Genomic DNA, 19,973 nt, shown 5'->3' on the forward strand with positions numbered 1-19,973 from the left:
GGGTCACGGGTAGTCTAGTGTATATATAAATCTCACTTGTCTGTTTAAATGTATGTTTGTATGTCTGCCTAAAACTTTCAACGGAGGTGACGGATTTTCACGAGATTGGTATTGTTTTGAAGCTCGACTCTTCGGGCGGCAAATATCGTAAAATTGGTTAGAAACATTAACTCTTTCACCCTCAACTGCGCACTTTTCTACAAGGAGGGGGTCACTTTTTTTCACCAATGTTTACGAAAGTCATCCTCTCCTTTTGATTGTCTAGCCTTAATTTAAACCTATGTCATAGTGATGGGCGCAACAGCAAAGACATCAGATTTTTTTTTTATGTTCTTTTCCTCCTTCGCAGTATGGGTTCGAGCCGACCTGCCTACTACCACTTTTTTTTTTGCTCAACATACACCTCCAAACACCCGGGCAACGCCAGGCACCCAAGCTAGTTAATAAAAGTAAGCCACACAGAATTTTCTGCATTTCATTCTCATTGGGAATCGTCAGGCTAAAAGCATTGAATTCATTTACCAAGTGTTTTTATATACACATGATGTTTAATTAAGCCAGCAATTCAATCAGATTTATTGTTATTGCTGCCTACATGTTAATGTTTTCATTAGCCAATGGTAGAGCTTCTCTCAAACAAAGGTTTGGCTGACTTTTACTTCCTACTCTTTTTGTTTTGCTTTGTATGACAGTGACACCTTTTTCATTTGTTGAATCAATAAGTGACCTTTTAAAACTTTTAATTGTTTGGAGTACTTTTTCTCATTTTTAACAGACTTAATTAATTATTAATAATTAAGCATTTACTTTTATTTAAAAAGAAGGAAGCAATTTCTTTGTAAAAGTTTTAATTAACTAAACATTAGAAAAAATGTGTTTATTTTGTTTATGGCTTAGAGATTAGATCATTCCTGTAATAACCTAGTCTCTGTTGGTTGTGGTGTAATGCTGTTTTCGTGCAGTTCTAGGAGGTCTACTCTCCCAGACTTTGCCATCTCTCTTTGACTTTATAGCTAATCGCCTCAGGCGCCCTTACTGGGAAATGCTGACGGGGCTACTCAGGCACTTTTTGCAGGTCAGAGTACCCCTCTTTGGGGCGCCTACTTCTCAATCCTACTTTCCGACCCTACTATCACAGTTCTTGCAGTGGGAAACAAGTAAATACATCCCCACAAGGTGAAAATATTTTTGCTAGACCAGACACAATGGGCAATACATCATTTCAATTCATATTTGCAGATCAACTCGGAAAACTGATGGATATGAAAATAACAGCAAATAGCAGCCAAACTCTAAACTTGTTTTTTGCGGATCATGGTAACTACGATCATATTGTTGCCGGGAATGATTCTTTATACAGAATAATGTACAAGTCGGAATGGGATGACACAGCAAAGGTAGGTAACTCTTTCTTGCTTTACGTTCAATCATTGGCTGCAAAGTAATTTGAATAAATAAGACATGTTTTTATTTCTTAATATTTAGTTTATATATATATATTCTATTTACATCAATGTGCACAGTCATAAAACCAAATTGCATTTCATTTGTAAAATAAAATTTACAAGCGGAACTGTAGCAAAAATTTGCCATGAACCAAGTGGACAACAGAAGATATTGTATTTTGAAAGAAACAGCTTATCTTGTAGGCTTTGTCTATAATCATGTTTTTCAGCTGCTTTCACTTGTGAAGTATATAATTTCTGTTTCTACTTAATGTCAGGTCATCAGGAGAGAATAGGGACCGTGTCAGAGCCTTCCTCTTCTTAGTTAATTCATTTGTAGACTTGTATATAATTGTGTTTATGATCTTTTTTTACTTGTGGGGCATTTCATTTTGGCTTCCAGTTAATGTCGGGTCATCAGATGAGAATAGGGACCATTTCAGGGCCGCCTTCTTCTTAATTAATTTACTTGTAGACTTGTATATCTTTTTTTTTCATTTGTGGGGTATTTCATTTTGGCCTCCAGCTTATCTAACTTATTTGCTGCTTAATTATTTTCTGAATCCATTTTAAGAGCTGATCCATCAACTTAAAACGTATATAAATCTCTTTATGAAATGCTTCCTCTTTACACTTGTGTCAATTCTCGATAACCTCTTCTTTTATCAGCTGATTTGTCAAGTTGGTGATCATCTTAATGTTTGTTTTATCTACAGCCTTCAGCCTCTTACCCTTCTTTATTTTACATACAGCTTCTCTTACTCTTCTTCATCTCACTCACAGTTCTCATATCATTTTGAAATTTTTATAGTAACCTTTTAAGTATTCAAATACATAAGAATATAAGTGATTTAAAATTCATCCTAATACAGGTTCTTCTTCTTACCAAGGTACTGTTAGGTAATAGTGGAGCAACACAGAGTAGAAAGTATTTATTTAGTTATCTGTTTATCTATCTATCTAATTATCTATCTAGTAGACGAGACAACAGAGATTGGATCATGGAAAACAATAAGTTCAGCAAGCAGGCAGGTGCAGAAAGGATCAAAGGGTCTTGTTGTGACGTGTATCAAACTTAGTTGACTGGTCAGTTTGCACCAGAACTATGCAAGCAGGGTCGTGATGTGACGTGATATGTCAGGTGTTCTGGTTTGAGAAAGCTAAATTGAGTTGGGTCCGAGAAGCCAAGGAAGCAAGATGGGTTAAACAGGTTTCTCCATAAGAGAGCGACAGTCTCCAAATGGATGCAGAGAAATGTCATAAGTTTGAGATCGTCAATTTCACTCCATACTGTGGCAGACGAGATACCTGGGAGTGAAATAAATCAATATAAAAAACATGCATTGTCTTGTGTGTCTTGCATGTGTGCTTGTTATAGCAAAACCCATTTCCCCAAAACGTTAGTGAATCCCCCAGGCAGTGGCCAAAAGACGGAAACGGCCAGCAGCAGACAGGTATGTCATCATGTGTTCATCATGTGTATGTGTATTATATGTTTAACACACACACACACACACACACCTATGACCACTAGACGAGTCACGGGCTGTTAAGTAAATAGACATTAAGGGATCAGAAGATTATAAAAATTGTCAAAGTTTGGATTCAATCAGTTCGCCGTTTACTACGTCACGGACCGCATTTAATTCTTGGCCGCCATCTTGGTTACTGATCTGAAACTACGCTGCCATCTTAGTTACTGATCTGAACTACGCCGCCATCTTGGTTACTGATCTGAACTACGCCGTCATCTTGGTTACTGATCTGAACTACACCGCCATCTTGGTTACTGATCTGAACTACGCCGCCATCTTGGTTACTGATCTGAACTACGCCGCCATCTTTGTTCAACACAATGTCTCAAAACTTAACACCCAGGCAGTGGCCAAAAGACAGAAACGGCCAGCAGCAGACAAGTATGTCATCATGTGTATGTGCATTATGTTTGACACATACACACACACACACCTATGACTGCTAGATGAGTCACGGGCTGTTAAGTAAATAGACATTAAGGGATCAGAAGATAATAGTCTGTTAAATAAACCGTTAGATAACACACAGTAAGATAAGAACAAGAATAAATGTCTATTCTCCCCCCCCCTCTAAGCACTTAGTGGCTCAAATCCGCCCCAGGGCCCCTTTATAGTATCACATAAGGTACAGTTACACATACATTTATCATATCCACCCATGCAAATTCTGTCGAAGTAAAAAGTTAAACAATGCCTCTTCGTGCAGACGTAGCACAATACTATGTCACATGACAGGGTATCCACTATCTATCCAATCAACACTAAAAAAAAAAAACTTTTCTAGAATCTGTTTCTGACAGCCTTTGCTGGAGCCAGCCAAAATCGTACAAAAGGCACTGCGCGCAAAATCCAAACCAGTTCAGGATGCAGTTTTACGAGTAAGCAACTCGCCGCTGACTCCATCCTCCATGACTTTGCGTGTCTTTTTCTCTTTGCCTCTTTTCTCCCTGCGAGCTGACAGCAAACCGTTTGCAGGTTTTAGGCCCAGGCTAAGCCTCGTGGTGCAAACACAAAAGAAAAGATATGTTTTTAGCAGCTAATATTAATGCTCAAACCTCACTGGATTAATTCCCCCCAAAATAATCTTTTGTCACATCCGACACATTTATGGAGCAAAATTATCACGTTACTGGAACTAACTAATGTAACAAATGTCTCTAAAAAAAAACATGATTTCCTCAGTCGGAGGAGGTGTTTCTCTTTTCATCTGTTGTTACAGTTATTACTCAAGTTCTATCTACTCTATGTAAGAAATGCATATTAAATCCTCACATGAGTCTAAACATATAACATTTATTTCCAAGAACTATGAACGTCTCATGAATCATTTCATGACTTAATTTTCTCTCGTGTGCCGACGCCACACACGCATATAAAAAAATACACTAAAAATGTGATGTTTTCTTCAAAAAATTTCTATATTAAATGTTGAAACCAGTCTTCATAATAATGCTAATTATTGACATCCTTTTATTTTTTTTGTTAATGGTTGGGAGATATTTATCTATGCTCACGCTACGACTGTGATACGAGGCATCAGTGAATATCGACAAACCCCCTATAGCTGTATAACTAGCCCCCCTCACTCTGATGAGCGACCAAACAGAGGTGTGGATGATGTTTGAAAAGACGATCACGTGAAGGATGCCACAGCGGTAATGAGAGAATGAGGAAACAAATGCTGTTACAACAACAAAAAAAAAACGAGTTAAAGTTCTTTCCTATTCTTTGTCTCCTTTGTGACTGAGGCTACAACGTGTTGGTTCCCGGACAACGTTACACTTCACTTGCATTTATCTCGGGATAAATATAGCATTGATCGTACCTTGATTTTGACCAGCTTCACAAATTACGTTAATCATTAATCAATTTTTTTTTAATGCAGAATAGATAATGCACTGTGGATGTGTTATCGGCAGCTCCAGTAACTCTCGCTTCTCCTTTCTTGTCCCTCAGTCCTCATTTCCAATGAGTGATTTTTCTGACAAAGGGTGAAGAAAAAGCTGCTTTCCAGGTTGGTAGTACTTTGTGAACAGTAGCCTGAAATGTTGGAAATTTTCTGTTTCTATGTCTATCCTTGTCGCCATGTCACTAGTAAGGGTGCTGGAGGTAAACATTTCATCTGGGTTGATGTTATCCGCCTGATAGTCAGACTCGAACCTTGGATTAACTACTAAAGAGGCTGTCCTATCAGCAGGTGCAAAGTACTGGGGCTGCTGTATTGCCATTTGGTGAATGGATTCTGGACCATGCAGTAGTTTCTGGTGGGGCCTCTCGATGCCATACTAGTGGGTAATTGTTAGAGCTTTATCCTATCATGTGCTACAAAAAAAAAAAAAATCCCTGTCTTTTTCTCTCTTACTTTCCCTCTCTGTCCTGCTCTAGCCAAGTCTGTCGACCTGTTCCACAAATCCCAAAACCTCAACATGAAATATCTCAAAAAAAAAAAAAAACACGAATAAACCTAGAATACCAACGTAGACCCCTACCATGTCTCCTTCTCCAACATCAGGGGTCTACGTTCCAGCCTTCCAGAGGTTGAAACCTAATTACAGGAGACGAAACTGGACATATTCTTTCTAAGCAAAGCTGGCATAGGGCCGACCACTTCCCTAGATGAGTTCATAATTAAAGGATACTCTTAACTTAACATCTAAATCTGACCCCCAAGATCGCCATGGGCATGTAATATGTGCCTACGTTAAAGATGGCTTTCCGTATGGAAGGGATATCTCCAGAGAAGACCCTAATCTACCTTATATGTGGTTCCAGGTTGCACTTGCTTACACCACCACATTTATATTTGCCCTCTATCGCCCCACAACAGCGGGGTTACTATCATTAAGAGTATATCTGAGAAAATTGACCACATCCTGTCTGCTCATCCTTCGGCTAACATTCACATTTGCGGTGACTTCAATGTCCATAATGTGGAATGGCTGACCCATTCAAATAAGACAGATGATGAGGGGAGGTTCTGTCATGATTTTGCCATTGCCTATGACCTCACTCAGATTGTTCACGAACCCACCCATGTGCCCGACACTACCGGTCAGTATGCAAGCCTTCTAGACCTTTTTCTCACAGCTTCCCCTGAGCCATGGTTTTCCCCAGAATGTGCTGCTTTTTTTTCTATTGCTACCAATGTAATAGATGTACTGAGACTAAAGCTGCTTTCATGACTGCCAGCAACCACTATAAAAAAGTAATAAAAAATGCAAGAGAGCTATATGCTCATTCCGTTAAATCCAAAGTAGCTGAGCAGCAGCTTGGTTCCCACCAGTTTTGGCAAATTGCAAACTGGATCCTGAATAGAAGCATACATTCTATCCCAACCATCATCAATGGACCTGAGGTCATCTCGTCAGCATCAGAGAAGGCCAAACTATTTGCCCAGAACTTTGCAGCTAATTCTACCTTATGCGACGAAGGCCATGAACTTCCTGTATTTCTTCCTATAACAGACAACATGCTATGCAACATACAAATATCTGTGTGAGGTCGCCAAGCTAATCAAGAACCTTGATTCCAGTAAAGCAACTGGCCCTGACAGCATTCCAATTATAGTGTTGAAAAAGCTCCAACCAGAACTTGTCTCCATACTTACAAAACTGCTTAAGTGTTGTCTTAAGGAGAAGTGCTTTCCAACACCCTGGAAAACCTCATCAGTATGCCATGTATTTAAGAATACAGGTGATAGGTCATCTCCGTCACAGTACAGACCAATAAGTCTCCTGTGTGTCATGAGTAAGCTGCTGGAATCCATATTAAATAGAGAAGTAGTCAACCACCTCAGCAGAAATAACCTTCTTAGTGACATGCAATATGATTTCCGTTCTGCTAGATCTACAGCAGATTTGCTCTCATAGGATTAGTGAATCTCTCAACAAAGGCTTCCCCTCTAGGGCAATTGCTCTTGATATATCAAAGGCCTTCGATAAGGTATGGCATAAGGGTCTACTTCACAAGATTTCCAGCTATGGTATAACTGGAAATGTTTTCTCAATTATTAAATCATTTCTCTCTGATAGACTCATAAGAGTAGTAATTGATTGGCAGAAATCAGAGGCCCTGAGTATTAATGCTGGAGTCCCTCAGGGGTCCATCCTGGGCCCAACTCTCTTCCTGATCTACATCAATGCTCTCCCAAAACACATACTTAAATCATTCGTTGACATCTATGCTGATGACACGACCACCTATGGCAACACATCAAAGGCCGTAAATGACAAAGTTATGTCTGATTCTCTTTCCTCTGATCTTGAGTGTGTGGTACAGTGGGGGAAGAGGTGGCTGGTTCCTTTTAATGCATCTAAAACCAAGCTCCTATCTTTACATCATCAATGCTCTGATCCCTATCTGGCATCAATTGAAATGGATGGCTCTTGTCTTGGCGAGGCTCCATGTTTTGACAAGCTTCTGGGTTTGACCTTTACCCCTTATCTGAAATGGAACACATACATCAAGTCTGTTGCTTAGATCGCTGGGAAAATGGTGGGATCCTTCTACCGCTCAAGAAGATATCTCACTACTGATGCAATTCTCTATCTATATAAAAGCCAAGTACATCCAAAGATGGAGTACTACTACCACATCTGGGCAAGAGCTGCTAAAAACAGCCTATCCTGCCTTGACAGAGTACAAAATAGACTTCGTGGCTTAGTGGGGGGGTGCCCTTTTCTCTTCCCTCCAACCTCTTTACCACAGAAGAGACGTTGCAAGCCTGTCTTTGTTTTATTGTTATTTCCATGGCAAGTACTCGTCCGAGCTCCAATCTCTGTTCCCTCCTCGCCAATCTTTCACGAAAAACACCTGTCTAGCTGAAATAATTTTCAGTAATTTTCCCCACTCTTTATCTGTGCCTAAATCAAAACGTAGATTCCATGAACAAAGCTTCTTTCTTAGAAGTGCACGCCTGTGGAACTCTCTTCCGTTTGCCTGTTTCCCGCCTGACTACAATGTGATTGTCTTCAAGTCCAACATAAACAAATTCCTGATGAATCGCCCCCCCTTAAGTAAGACACTTTATCAAATCTAACGATTATTACGATACTATCCCATTGATTACTGTACATGCAATAACCCTTATCCCCGAGTGGCTCCCGGGCCTTGATAAGTGGTGACCTCCATGTAAAAAAAAAAATCATAAAATATATAAAACTATTAGTGAGATGTTTACATACATCAATATAATGATTAAAGATACAATATTTTCTGATTGACTAAGTTTAATTGAGTTGGGTTCAAGAAGCTGAGGAAACAAGATAGGTTAAACAGGTTTCCCCATAAGGAAGCGGCTGTCTCGAAATGGATTCAGAAAATTAGTAAGATTACAAATATTTTGACCGGCCTCACAAATATCATAATGAGAGCTTTATTTCAATTAGTACTCTAATTTTTAAATTTAAAATTTTTACACTATTCTATTATATCATATTTCTGCTTATTTTAAAATATATCTGTCATTTACTTCAGTTCTAGGAAAGCGTATACATATTTTATAGTCATGGAACACATTTCAACTTGTAAGAAAAATGCATTTGAAAATTTTAGTCGCGTACAAGCGACTCTATAAGTCACTCCGTTGGTCGGTTGGTCTGTCGATCTGTCCGTAACACTTTTGTGCTTGGCCGTTTTGGTTAAGATCAAAGGTCTGTTGTTAATAGATGCTGTTCTTAGCTTTTTAAGCTTTTCTTGGCCTTTTGGCCAAGATGCAAGTCAACAGAAAGCGCTTGAAACCCTTTGTTATCTCTCGGTCGGTTTGTCAGGGTTGTCCGTTGTCGCCCCTGCTTTACGTCCTGGCCTTGGAGCCTCTGCTCCGCAAGCTGAGACGTGGGGAGGCAAATTCAGCCCTGTGTGGAATGGCTCTGCCTGGCGGTTCGGCTGCCAAGGTATCCGTGTTCACCGATGATGTCACGGTCTTTGTGTCGAGCTGCAAAGACATCAAGATCGTGTCGGAGGCACTTGCACAATACGAAAGAATCACGGGGGCCAAGATAAACCGCAGTAAGTCGGTCGGACTGCAGTTGGGTGCCTGGAGTGGCAACGCAAACCTCTCGGCACCCTTCAACTGGACGGATGACCCGGTTCGGATCCCCAGTGTGTGGTTCGGACCGGGTCTCCAGCTTGATAAGAATTGGTCAGAAGTACGGTCAAAGGTGGAGGCTGCAGTCAACGCGTGGCTTCCTAGGAAACTTTCCTTTCTTATCCTTTACCGACTGGCCATACTTCCTCTGCCTGCACAACACCTAACAGCTCTTGTCGAACTCTTGTCCTTGCTTCTTTGGGACAGAGGAAGACACTGGGTGAGCAGACAGGTCTGTATTCAACGTCCGTGTAAGGGAGGTTTGGGAATGCCGGACTTGAAGTGCCATCGAGACGCCGAGAAGCTGGTCTTCCTTAGCCACTACCTTTAAGATGATCAACCGTGGCACCCCATGATCACTGCCGCCTTTTCTAACCTCATTCTCGACCTCGCTATCGAGAGTCGTCGCAGGCCGCGGGGAGATTCAGCCTTCCTGAAAGAGTGCCGAGCCGCGCTAAAACGACTATGCATCCAGCATGGCCGTAGCCGAGATTGAACTCACTATACGAGTTTGTAGTGTAATTCAAATCTTGTCGGTAGTTGAATACTAGATGCTTCGCCAGGGTTATCAAGGGTATTTTTTATCGTTAAGCCATCACTAGATGGGGTACCTTAAGAGTCCCATCTACCCTCGAGAGAAGGATAAACCGCACCAGTTTCTCAATCTGGTATTTTACCTCGCTGTACAAACAGCACCTCGCCTTCCCAAATGGTCACCCATCTGGTACTGGCCAGGCTTAACTTCGGTGATCTGGTGAGAACCGGTGTGTCAACATAACTGTGCCGTATATACAGCACAATCACATTGGCTATATAAGAATATTAGTGATTTTAAAATTTATCTAAATACAGGTTATTCTTCTTACCAAGATACTTCACTTGCATTTATCTCAGGATAAATGTATCCCTAGTTGTACTTTGCTCAGGCATAAAACCAAACTGCATTCCATCTATGCTTATGTCTTTCTGGGGTCTTTCAACAGCCACTGATTATCATTTTACCTTTGGTAATATATATTCTCAAATCTATGTTTCTATCATGTTCTCTTATTGGCTTCCTGAGACGAAATGCACCTAACATTGATGTTTTTTGTTTTCTACTTCCTTTTGCAAAACTTAATTATATTCTGCAAAACCAAAAACTAAAACAACAACCTACTTTTTCCCCTTTTTCATTCTTCCCATCTCTCCTTTCTCTTTCTATCTCCCTCACTTCCTGACTGCTTTCCTAACTTAAAATGTACCAAACGTTAATAGTGTAACTGTTTTCCCTCTCTCATTGCAAAACTCATTCATGTTTTGCAGGGCAGGAAACAAAAGCGATAAAATCCACTACAAAACAACCAAACCAAACACTACAAACTAGCGATTGAAGATACAAAAAGATTGAAGAATGAAAACATTCTACAAGATAACAAGATACAACATGAATACTATTTCCAAAATTACGGGATTCGGCATTAAATAACCCAAAAAGGGTTGATATGCCATACAACAACCAAACCAAACCACACTATCACATTTTCTACATGGGTTTAACTCAACAAACAAGTCATACATTTTTTTTTTTACACAGTGTCCACCACTTATCAAGGCTCGGAAGTCACTCAGGGATAAGGGTTATTGCAAGTACATTACGTTAGTGTGGAGATTTGATGAAGTGTTTACTTAAGGCGGCGGTTCATTAGGAATTTGTTAACATTGGACTTGAAGACATCCAAGTTGTAGTCTGGTGGGAAGCCGGCAGACGGAACAGAGTTCCACAGGCGTGCAGTTCTAAGAAAGAAGCTTTGTTCATGGAATCCGCGTTTTGATTTAGGCACAGATATAGAGTGGGGGAAATTTTTCACAGTGGATTCAGCTAGACGGGTGTTTTTCGTGAAAGATTGGCGAGGGGGGACCAGAGATTGGAGTTCAGACGAGCACCTGCCATGGAAATAACGATAAAACAAGGATTGGAATTCAGACATTGTCTCACATACAAGTAATAAATCGTCAGTGTACAGTATCACTTTTGACAACCCATGCAAAACATCCTGGATAATGTTTCTAAGACACAAATGCAAAAAACAATTCCTACTTTAACTGAACGTGCTGTTAATTCTTACATAACTTAGAGCATTTCTATACATTGCTTCAACAAGCTTCAATTATTCGCTTCCTCCTACTTTACACAATGCCCATCAGATAACATCTTTTGACACTTTTAAAAGCTTTTTCCAAATTTACAAAAGCAAGATACTGGTCCTTCTTCTTACCAAGATACTTCTCTTTAATTTGTCTAGCATGTATTAAATATATTATATCTTGGTTTAAATATAGCATGTATTAAATATATTATATCTTGGTTTAAATATAGCATGTATTAAATATATTATATCTTGGTTTAAATACAACATGTATTAAATATATTATATCTTGGTTTAAATATAGCATGTATTAAATATATTATATCTTGGTTTAAATACAACATGTATTAAATATATTATATCTTGGTTTAAATATAGCATGTATTAAATATATTATATCTTGGTTTAAATACAACATGTATTAAATATATTATATCTTGGTTTAAATATAGCATGTATTAAATATATTATATCTTGGTTTAAATATAGCATGTATTAAATATATTATATCTTGGTTTAAATATAGCATGTATTAAATATATTATATCTTGGTTTAAATATAGCATGTATTAAATATATTATATCTTGGTTTAAATATAGCATGTATTAAATATATTATATCTTGGTTTAAATATAGCATGTATTAAATATATTATATCTTGGTTTAAATATAGCATGTATTAAATATATTATATCTTGGTTTAAATATAGCATGTATTAAATATATTATATCTTGGTTTAAATATAGCATGTATTAAATATATTATATCTTGGTTTAAATATAGCATGTATTAAATATATTATATCTTGGTTTAAATACAACATGTATTAAATATATTATATCTTGGTTTAAATATAGCATGTATTAAATATATTATATCTTGGTTTAAATACAACATGTATTAAATATATTATATCTTGGTTTAAATATAGCATGTATTAAATATATTATATCTTGGTTTAAATATAGCATGTATTAAATATATTATATCTTGGTTTAAATATAGCATGTATTAAATATATTATATCTTGGTTTAAATATAGCATGTATTAAATATATTATATCTTGGTTTAAATACAACATGTATTAAATATATTATATCTTGGTTTAAATATAGCATGTATTAAATATATTATATCTTGGTTTAAATACAACATGTATTAAATATATTATATCTTGGTTTAAATACAACATGTATTAAATATATTATATCTTGGTTTAAATACAACATGTATTAAATATATTATATCTTGGTTTAAATACAACATGTATTAAATATATTATATCTTGGTTTAAATATAGTATGTATTAAATATATTATATCTTGGTTTAAATATAGCATGTATTAAATATATTATATCTTGGTTTAAATACAACATGTATTAAATATATTATATCTTGGTTTAAATACAACATGTATTAAATATATTATATCTTGGTTTAAATACAACATGTATTAAATATATTATATCTTGGTTTAAATATAGTATGTATTAAATATATTATATCTTGGTTTAAATACAACATGTATTAAAAATATTATATCTTGGTTTAAATATAGTATGTATTAAATATATTATATCTTGGTTTAAATACAACATGTATTAAATATATTATATCTTGGTTTAAATACAACATGTATTAAATATATTATATCTTGGTTTAAATATAGTATGTATTAAATATATTATATCTTGGTTTAAATATAGCATGTATTAAATATATTATATCTTGGTTTAAATACAACATGTATTAAATATATTATATCTTTGTTTAAATATAGCATGTATTAAATATATTATATCTTGGTTTAAATACAACATGTATTAAATATATTATATCTTGGTTTAAATATAGCATGTATTAAATATATTATATCTTGGTTTAAATACAACATGTATTAAATATATTATATCTTGGTTTAAATACAACATGTATTAAATATATTATATCTTGGTTTAAATACAACATGTATTAAATATATTATATCTTGGTTTAAATATAGCATGTATTAAATATATTATATCTTGGTTTAAATACAACATGTATTAAATATATTATATCTTGGTTTAAATATAGCATGTATTAAATATATTATATCTTGGTTTAAATACAACATGTATTAAATATATTATATCTTGGTTTAAATATAGCATGTATTAAATATATTATATCTTGGTTTAAATACAACATGTATTAAATATATTATATCTTGGTTTAAATACAACATGTATTAAATATATTATATCTTGGTTTAAATACAACATGTATTAAATATATTATATCTTGGTTTAAATACAACATGTATTAAATATATTATATCTTGGTTTAAATACAACATGTATTAAATATATTATATCTTGGTTTAAATACAACATGTATTAAATATATTATATCTTGGTTTAAATATAGCATGTATTAAATATATTATATCTTGGTTTAAATACAACATGTATTAAATATATTATATCTTGGTTTAAATACAACATGTATTAAATATATTATATCTTGGTTTAAATACAACATGTATTAAATATATTATATCTTGGTTTAAATACAACATGTATTAAATATATTATATCTTGGTTTAAATACAACATGTATTAAATATATTATATCTTGGTTTAAATACAACATGTATTAAATATATTATATCTTGGTTTAAATATAGCATGTATTAAATATATTATATCTTGGTTTAAATACAACATGTATTAAATATATTATATCTTGGTTTAAATACAACATGTATTAAATATATTATATCTTGGTTTAAATATAGCATGTATTAAATATATTATATCTTGGTTTAAATACAACATGTATTAAATATATTATATCTTGGTTTAAATACAACATGTATTAAATATATTATATCTTGGTTTAAATATAGCATGTATTAAATATATTATATCTTGGTTTAAATATAGCATGTATTAAATATATTATATCTTGGTTTAAATATAGCATGTATTAAATATATTATATCTTGGTTTAAATATAGCATGTATTAAATATATTATATCTTGGTTTAAATACAACATGTATTAAATATATTATATCTTGGTTTAAATACAACATGTATTAAATATATTATATCTTGGTTTAAATATAGCATGTATTAAATATATTATATCTTGGTTTAAATATAGCATGTATTAAATATATTATATCTTGGTTTAAATATAGCATGTATTAAATACTTCACTCACGCATAAAATCAAACTGCATTACTATCTATGCTTATCTGACTTCTTATTTGCTGCTCAACCACTTTAGGGATCTGATCTATCTTAAATTAAGCATTGTTTATTCAATATTTTTACACAAAAAAAATTATAATAGCAAAAATATTTCTACTTTTTTTTTAAATTACAAATTCTGCACAATTTTTATATGCAAGATTTTAATAATTTCTTTGCTTACAAGAATGTGAAACTTTTGGCATAACATAATTTTTATATAATATTGAACAATAATTTAAAAAATATTTATTTAAAAACAGTACATAAAAAATAATTAAATTATAAAATGATAAAAATTGATACAAACGTTCAGAATAGGAATGTGTGGATGCACGTCTGGGGAGAAAAAAAAGAAATCTGACACCCCTACCTCCTTTTACTATCATGACTTCATTTTGAAACAGCGTTTTGATTGGGTGAAATTTTGGGCCTCCGTATATTCGTGTTTACAAACTTTTATCAGTTGTGTTTTGCCGAACGGCATAATTACTTGCTTTTTGAGGGCTAATTAAGCTGTATTTTGTATAAACAAGGTGTTTTTTTTTTTAATTTAATTCAATATCTTAGGACTTTACTAATTATCTTTGAAATAGACCCAGAAAACTAATATTTATCTTTTTAAAGAATTTTTACAATGAATTTATTTAACTTTAAAATTTAGCTGCATTGGGTAGCTCGCCGTGAAAACATTTTTCATAACTTTTTTTTTTTTCACATGTACAAATATTTTTTTCCTTTAGGAAATTAACTTTAGTCTTTAATCTTTCAAATACAATCAAAAAGTGGTCGGAAACCTACAAAAAAATTATGATAAATCGGCTTTCAAAACTAGGTCCCCCTATTTTTGCCCGTCCATTTTTTGCCCGTACCTAGCCTTTAGAAATAAACTTTCAAATGAACCTATCTCTGGCCAGGTCTTTATTTATGCTTCTTTCTCTCAAGCTCATTCTTATAACTTCCTTCCATGTTTTCCCTGGTCTTCCCCTATGAATTGATCTGCAACTATTTTACATCTTTTAGCCCAAGAATTTTCATCAATTTTTTTCAATGTGACCATACCATCAAAGTCTCCTGTTCTGCTCATTTGCTAATTCCACTACTTATCATTTGCCCTTCCTCCCGCCATCTTCCCTGTTTTTATATAACTTTTCAGACTTCTTTACTAAAGAAGTACTGCACATTAAAATAATTGTTATATTTTGAAAAAAGCCAATTACAATTTTTGAAGGATAAACTGCTTCAAAAAAGATCAAATTCTGTTTTGATTGTCCCTTTCCATTCCGGCTTCTTTACCATCACTAAAGAAGTATTGCACATTGAAATAACTATGTTATGCTTTGTAAAAGCAAAATGCAAATATTATATAGATATTTTGTTGTTCCTTGTGGTGGAGTCTGCAATGATGCATTTTTGTCTCCATCTCTATAATATTCTGCTTGCCCTTCCTTAGTTAATCCGTATCTTATGCTTTGAAAAAAGCCAATTACAATTTTTGAAGGATAAACTGCTTCAAAAATGATCAAATTCTGTTTTGATTGCCCTTTCCATTCCGGCTTCTTTTCCATCACTTTGCGTAACATTTCCGTATTCTTTAAAGAATCACTGCACGTTAAAATTACTATGAGTTTCTTACTCACGCCATATTACAATCAATGATCATATCTATATATCTATAAAAGTGAGAATGTGTTTGTGTGTGTGTGAGTACACTTCTCAACCTATATACTCAACGAATTTTTGATCTACAGACTTGAAATTTAGTATATTCAGGATATTTAGACATGTGGAAAACTTTTTAATTGGTTTTCATCCAGAAAAAAGAGCTGCTAAGGGGTTAAAATTGAAAAATTGATTATCATGGGAAGGGGGGGGTCATCGAATTTTTCTCTGTTTATCAACTGTTTCATGAATGCACATGCATGAATCGTTCACATGACAGGTTGCTTATGTTAAGAATAAATAGGTTTGTAAACACATTTTAAAGGCATGTCAAGCTGGCATAATAATTATCGTACTTGACTCACTAGATTTTGGTTTTGATTTCAATTCGAGTATTTTTTTTTACTTTCAAGAAATGAACTATTTAGAAAATAGATAATATTTGTATATTTGTATGCACATGTCTCAGATTCTATATGAATTAAAATATAATACTTATACATATTTTACAACAGGGCAATGCCGAGCAGTCTGCTAGTATTATTATAATGATATTCCAAAACGAGGCTACATCAAAGAGAGGTTACTCTCATGCTTGACGATTGGCCTTTTTTAAAGCCAAATTTCATGAATTTGGCCTTTTTCGGAAGCATTTTAGCTTTCAAATATTTGTTTTTGGTTTGTTTTTTTCAAATCGTAACGTCCATTTTAGCTTTCAAATATTTGTTTTTGGTTTGTTTTTTTCAAATCGTAACGTCCATTTTAGCTTTCAAATATTTGTTTTTGGTTTGTTTTTTTCAAATCGTAACGTACATTTTAGCTTTCAAATATTTGTTTTTGGTTTGTTTTTTTCAAATCGTAACGTACATTTTAGCTTTCAAATATTTGTTTTTGGTTTGTTTTTTTCAAATCGTAACGTACATTTTAGCTTTCAAATATTTGTTTTTGGTTTGTTTTTTTCAAATCGTAACGTACATTTTAGCTTTCAAATATTTGTTTTTGGTTTGTTTTTTTCAAATCGTAACGTACATTTTAGCTTTCAAATATTTGTTTTTGGTTTGTTTTTTTCAAATCGTAACGTACATTTTAGCTTTCAAATATTTGTTTTTGGTTTGTTTTTTTCAAATCGTAACGTACATTTTAGCTTTCAAATATTTGTTTTTGGTTTGTTTTTTTTCAAATCGTAACGTACAGACTAACCAAGGAAGAAACAAGCAGAATATTATCTAGATTGTTTTTTCATCTTATTTAGATTATCACTACAACTAAAAAAGAAGCCGTTCTGCGGAATTTAGTGCCATATACGATGTACACAATCGATGTGGAAGTGAAATTAAATAGAAGTATGTACTGGAGTGATAAGCTGACTCGAAAGGCAAGGACACTTCCATCAGGTGAGTAGGTATTATTTATTTTTTTAATTTTTTCTACTTAGGAATCACCACTTATCAAGGCCTGAAGGTCACTCGAGGATAAGGGTTAACATATGTAAGGTTGTAGTATAGTAATCATTAATGCTATAGATTGGGTAGAATTTGATTATTTATCGGGACAGCTCAACAAGAATTTGTTTACATTGGATTTGAATGCTATCGTTTTGTATTTAATCAGGAAGCTAGCCAGCGGAACATGCGGCCAGTTCTTGGAAAGAAGCTTTGTTCATGGAATCTGCATTGAGATTTAGTTAGAGAGTGTGGGGGGGGGGTCATATATAGTGGTTGTAGAAAGTCGAGTGTTTTTTTGTGAAAGTTTGGCAATGGCGGAACCATAGATTGGAGTTCAGTTGAGCACTTGCCATGAAAGTAACGATAGAGCAGAGACAGGCTCACAATGTCTCTTCTGTGGGAATGAGGTTGCAAGGAAGAGAAAAGGGCATCACTTACTATGTTTTGAAGCTGGTTTTGAACTTTATTAAGGCTGAATAGGATGCGCTGAGCACCTCTTGCCCAGATGTGGTAACAGTACTCCATTTTAGGGCGTACGTGGCTCTTATACAGTTAGAGGATTGCATCGGAAGTAGATACCTACTGGAGCGGTAGAGTGATCCAACCATTTTTCCAGTGATCTTGGCAACAGATTTGATGTATATGTTCCATTTTAGATCAGGAGTGAAGGTCAGTCCCAGAAGCTTGTCAAGACATAAAGCTTCCCCAAGGACGACAGCCATTCAGTTCAATTGTGATGTGGTTGAGGCGTGATGGGAGTCGGAGCAATTACGATGAAAGGATAGAAGCTTGATTTTCAATGCATTAAAATTAACCAGCCATCTTTATTCCCATTTGAACTTTTTCAAATTAACCAGATATTTGAAATTGTTGATACATGTCACGTTTTGAACATTTTAATTTTATTTTAAAATCATTTATCAAAAAAAGGATTTACTTTTGAACAACCACATTTATTCACAGGGAAAAATATTTTTTATCAAAAATAAATTTTTGCTTTATTTTCTCAATTTTGTTTGGCTAATAATACTCCATCTTATGTATAAACCTTTTTTGTGTGTTTTTGTTATACGCTTGTGATCAGTATTTTTTTTTACTACGAGCTTTATAATAAAATTTGTTCCGTCAGTATACAGAGCAAATATTGGTCTGTGTTAAAAAGAAGTAAACATTGAATTTCTAATTTACATTTTAATATTTTCATATTTAATCCTGATCAATATTTTATTTTCGATGCATACAGGAAGAGAAGTAATTCTTACCTCATAGTTAGAAGTCCTAATACTGCTATTCAAATTACTGGGTATTAATTTAGTTACAAGCACATTTTTTATATTCACCAGCAAGAAAGAAAGAACGGAAATCTTAATGTGTCTTTTTCGCTTTTTTTTTCTGTTGTTGCCTTTGGCTGACCCAACAGTGAACTCTTAAAGAGAGGGAGGGAGAGAGAGAGAGAGAGAGAGAGAGAGAGAGAGAGAGAGAGAGAGAGATCAGAATAGGGGGAGGGGAAAACAGTTTGATTTATGCATCTAATAGTGTCACCATTTCATATTTGCTCTTGTGCCTGACAATCAATCAGTTAGCATGCTATATTTAAAGACAGAGGGTGTGAGTTCAAATCTCACTTGAGGCATAATTATTTTTACTTAGATTTTGTCCCCAAATGAACTTAGACATTTCAAATTACGAATTAAACAGATTATTTTATTTTCGCTTTCATTTTTTTTTTCTCTGTAATCTATGAAATTCATAGGTATTCTGCACTAGAGGATATCAGTTCAAACCTCAGCAGGGTTGTAATTATTTTTACTCTGAAAAAAAAAATACAGAAGAATGGGAGAAAAACAGTCTGGTTTATATATTTAATAGCATCACAATTTTATACACTCTACCATAGGTCAATCGGTTAGTTCTCCATACTTAAGGACATAGTCTGTGAGTTAATACCTCATTGGGGACATAATTATTTTTACTCTTATTTTGTCTCCAAATAAATTTTGACCTTTCAAATTGCAGCATTAAGCAGATTTTTTAGTTTTGCTTTTATTTTTCCTGTAATGTGAGGAAATTAGTACCTGGAGCGACATTGGGTAGCTTGCTAGTTATTAAAAAAAAATCTGCAGTTGCAGACGAGAATATTATTTCTAAGGTGAAAATTTCTAAAACCTCACTCAATAAATCCCGGGCCTGACATATAGATAAAGCCATTAATAAAAATCCATATGATCTTTATAAAGTACTAACCTTCAGATAGCATATGTACAAATTTTAGCCTAGTTGTATGATTAGATTACTAATTGTTTTGATGTGATAATGAAATAATGTATTAAATATTATTTCATTACTAGCAAAAAAAAATTGATTATTTCTATCAAAATAATAAATATTTTTATCAGTGAAACTATCATATAATTAGAATATTTGATGTA

At 34.0% G+C, this 19,973-nt stretch overlaps 1 protein-coding gene across 1 annotated transcript in view; it reads left to right on the top strand.

The window, feature by feature from the left end:
• LOC145296884 (uncharacterized) overlaps positions 1-19,973 on the top strand; it is a 175,686-nt gene that overhangs the window by 56,766 nt on the left and 98,947 nt on the right. The window contains exons 6-7 of the mRNA XM_080143030.1: positions 1,240-1,397; positions 17,352-17,493. Of these exons, the coding sequence (XP_079999156.1) occupies positions 1,240-1,397; positions 17,352-17,493 (300 nt within the window). The remainder of the gene's footprint in view (positions 1-1,239; positions 1,398-17,351; positions 17,494-19,973) is intronic.

Source organism: Euprymna scolopes, chromosome 17, assembly GCF_053919585.1.
Source record: "Euprymna scolopes isolate OS-2025 chromosome 17, ASM5391958v1, whole genome shotgun sequence".
Classification (NCBI taxonomy): domain Eukaryota; kingdom Metazoa; phylum Mollusca; class Cephalopoda; order Sepiida; family Sepiolidae; genus Euprymna; species Euprymna scolopes.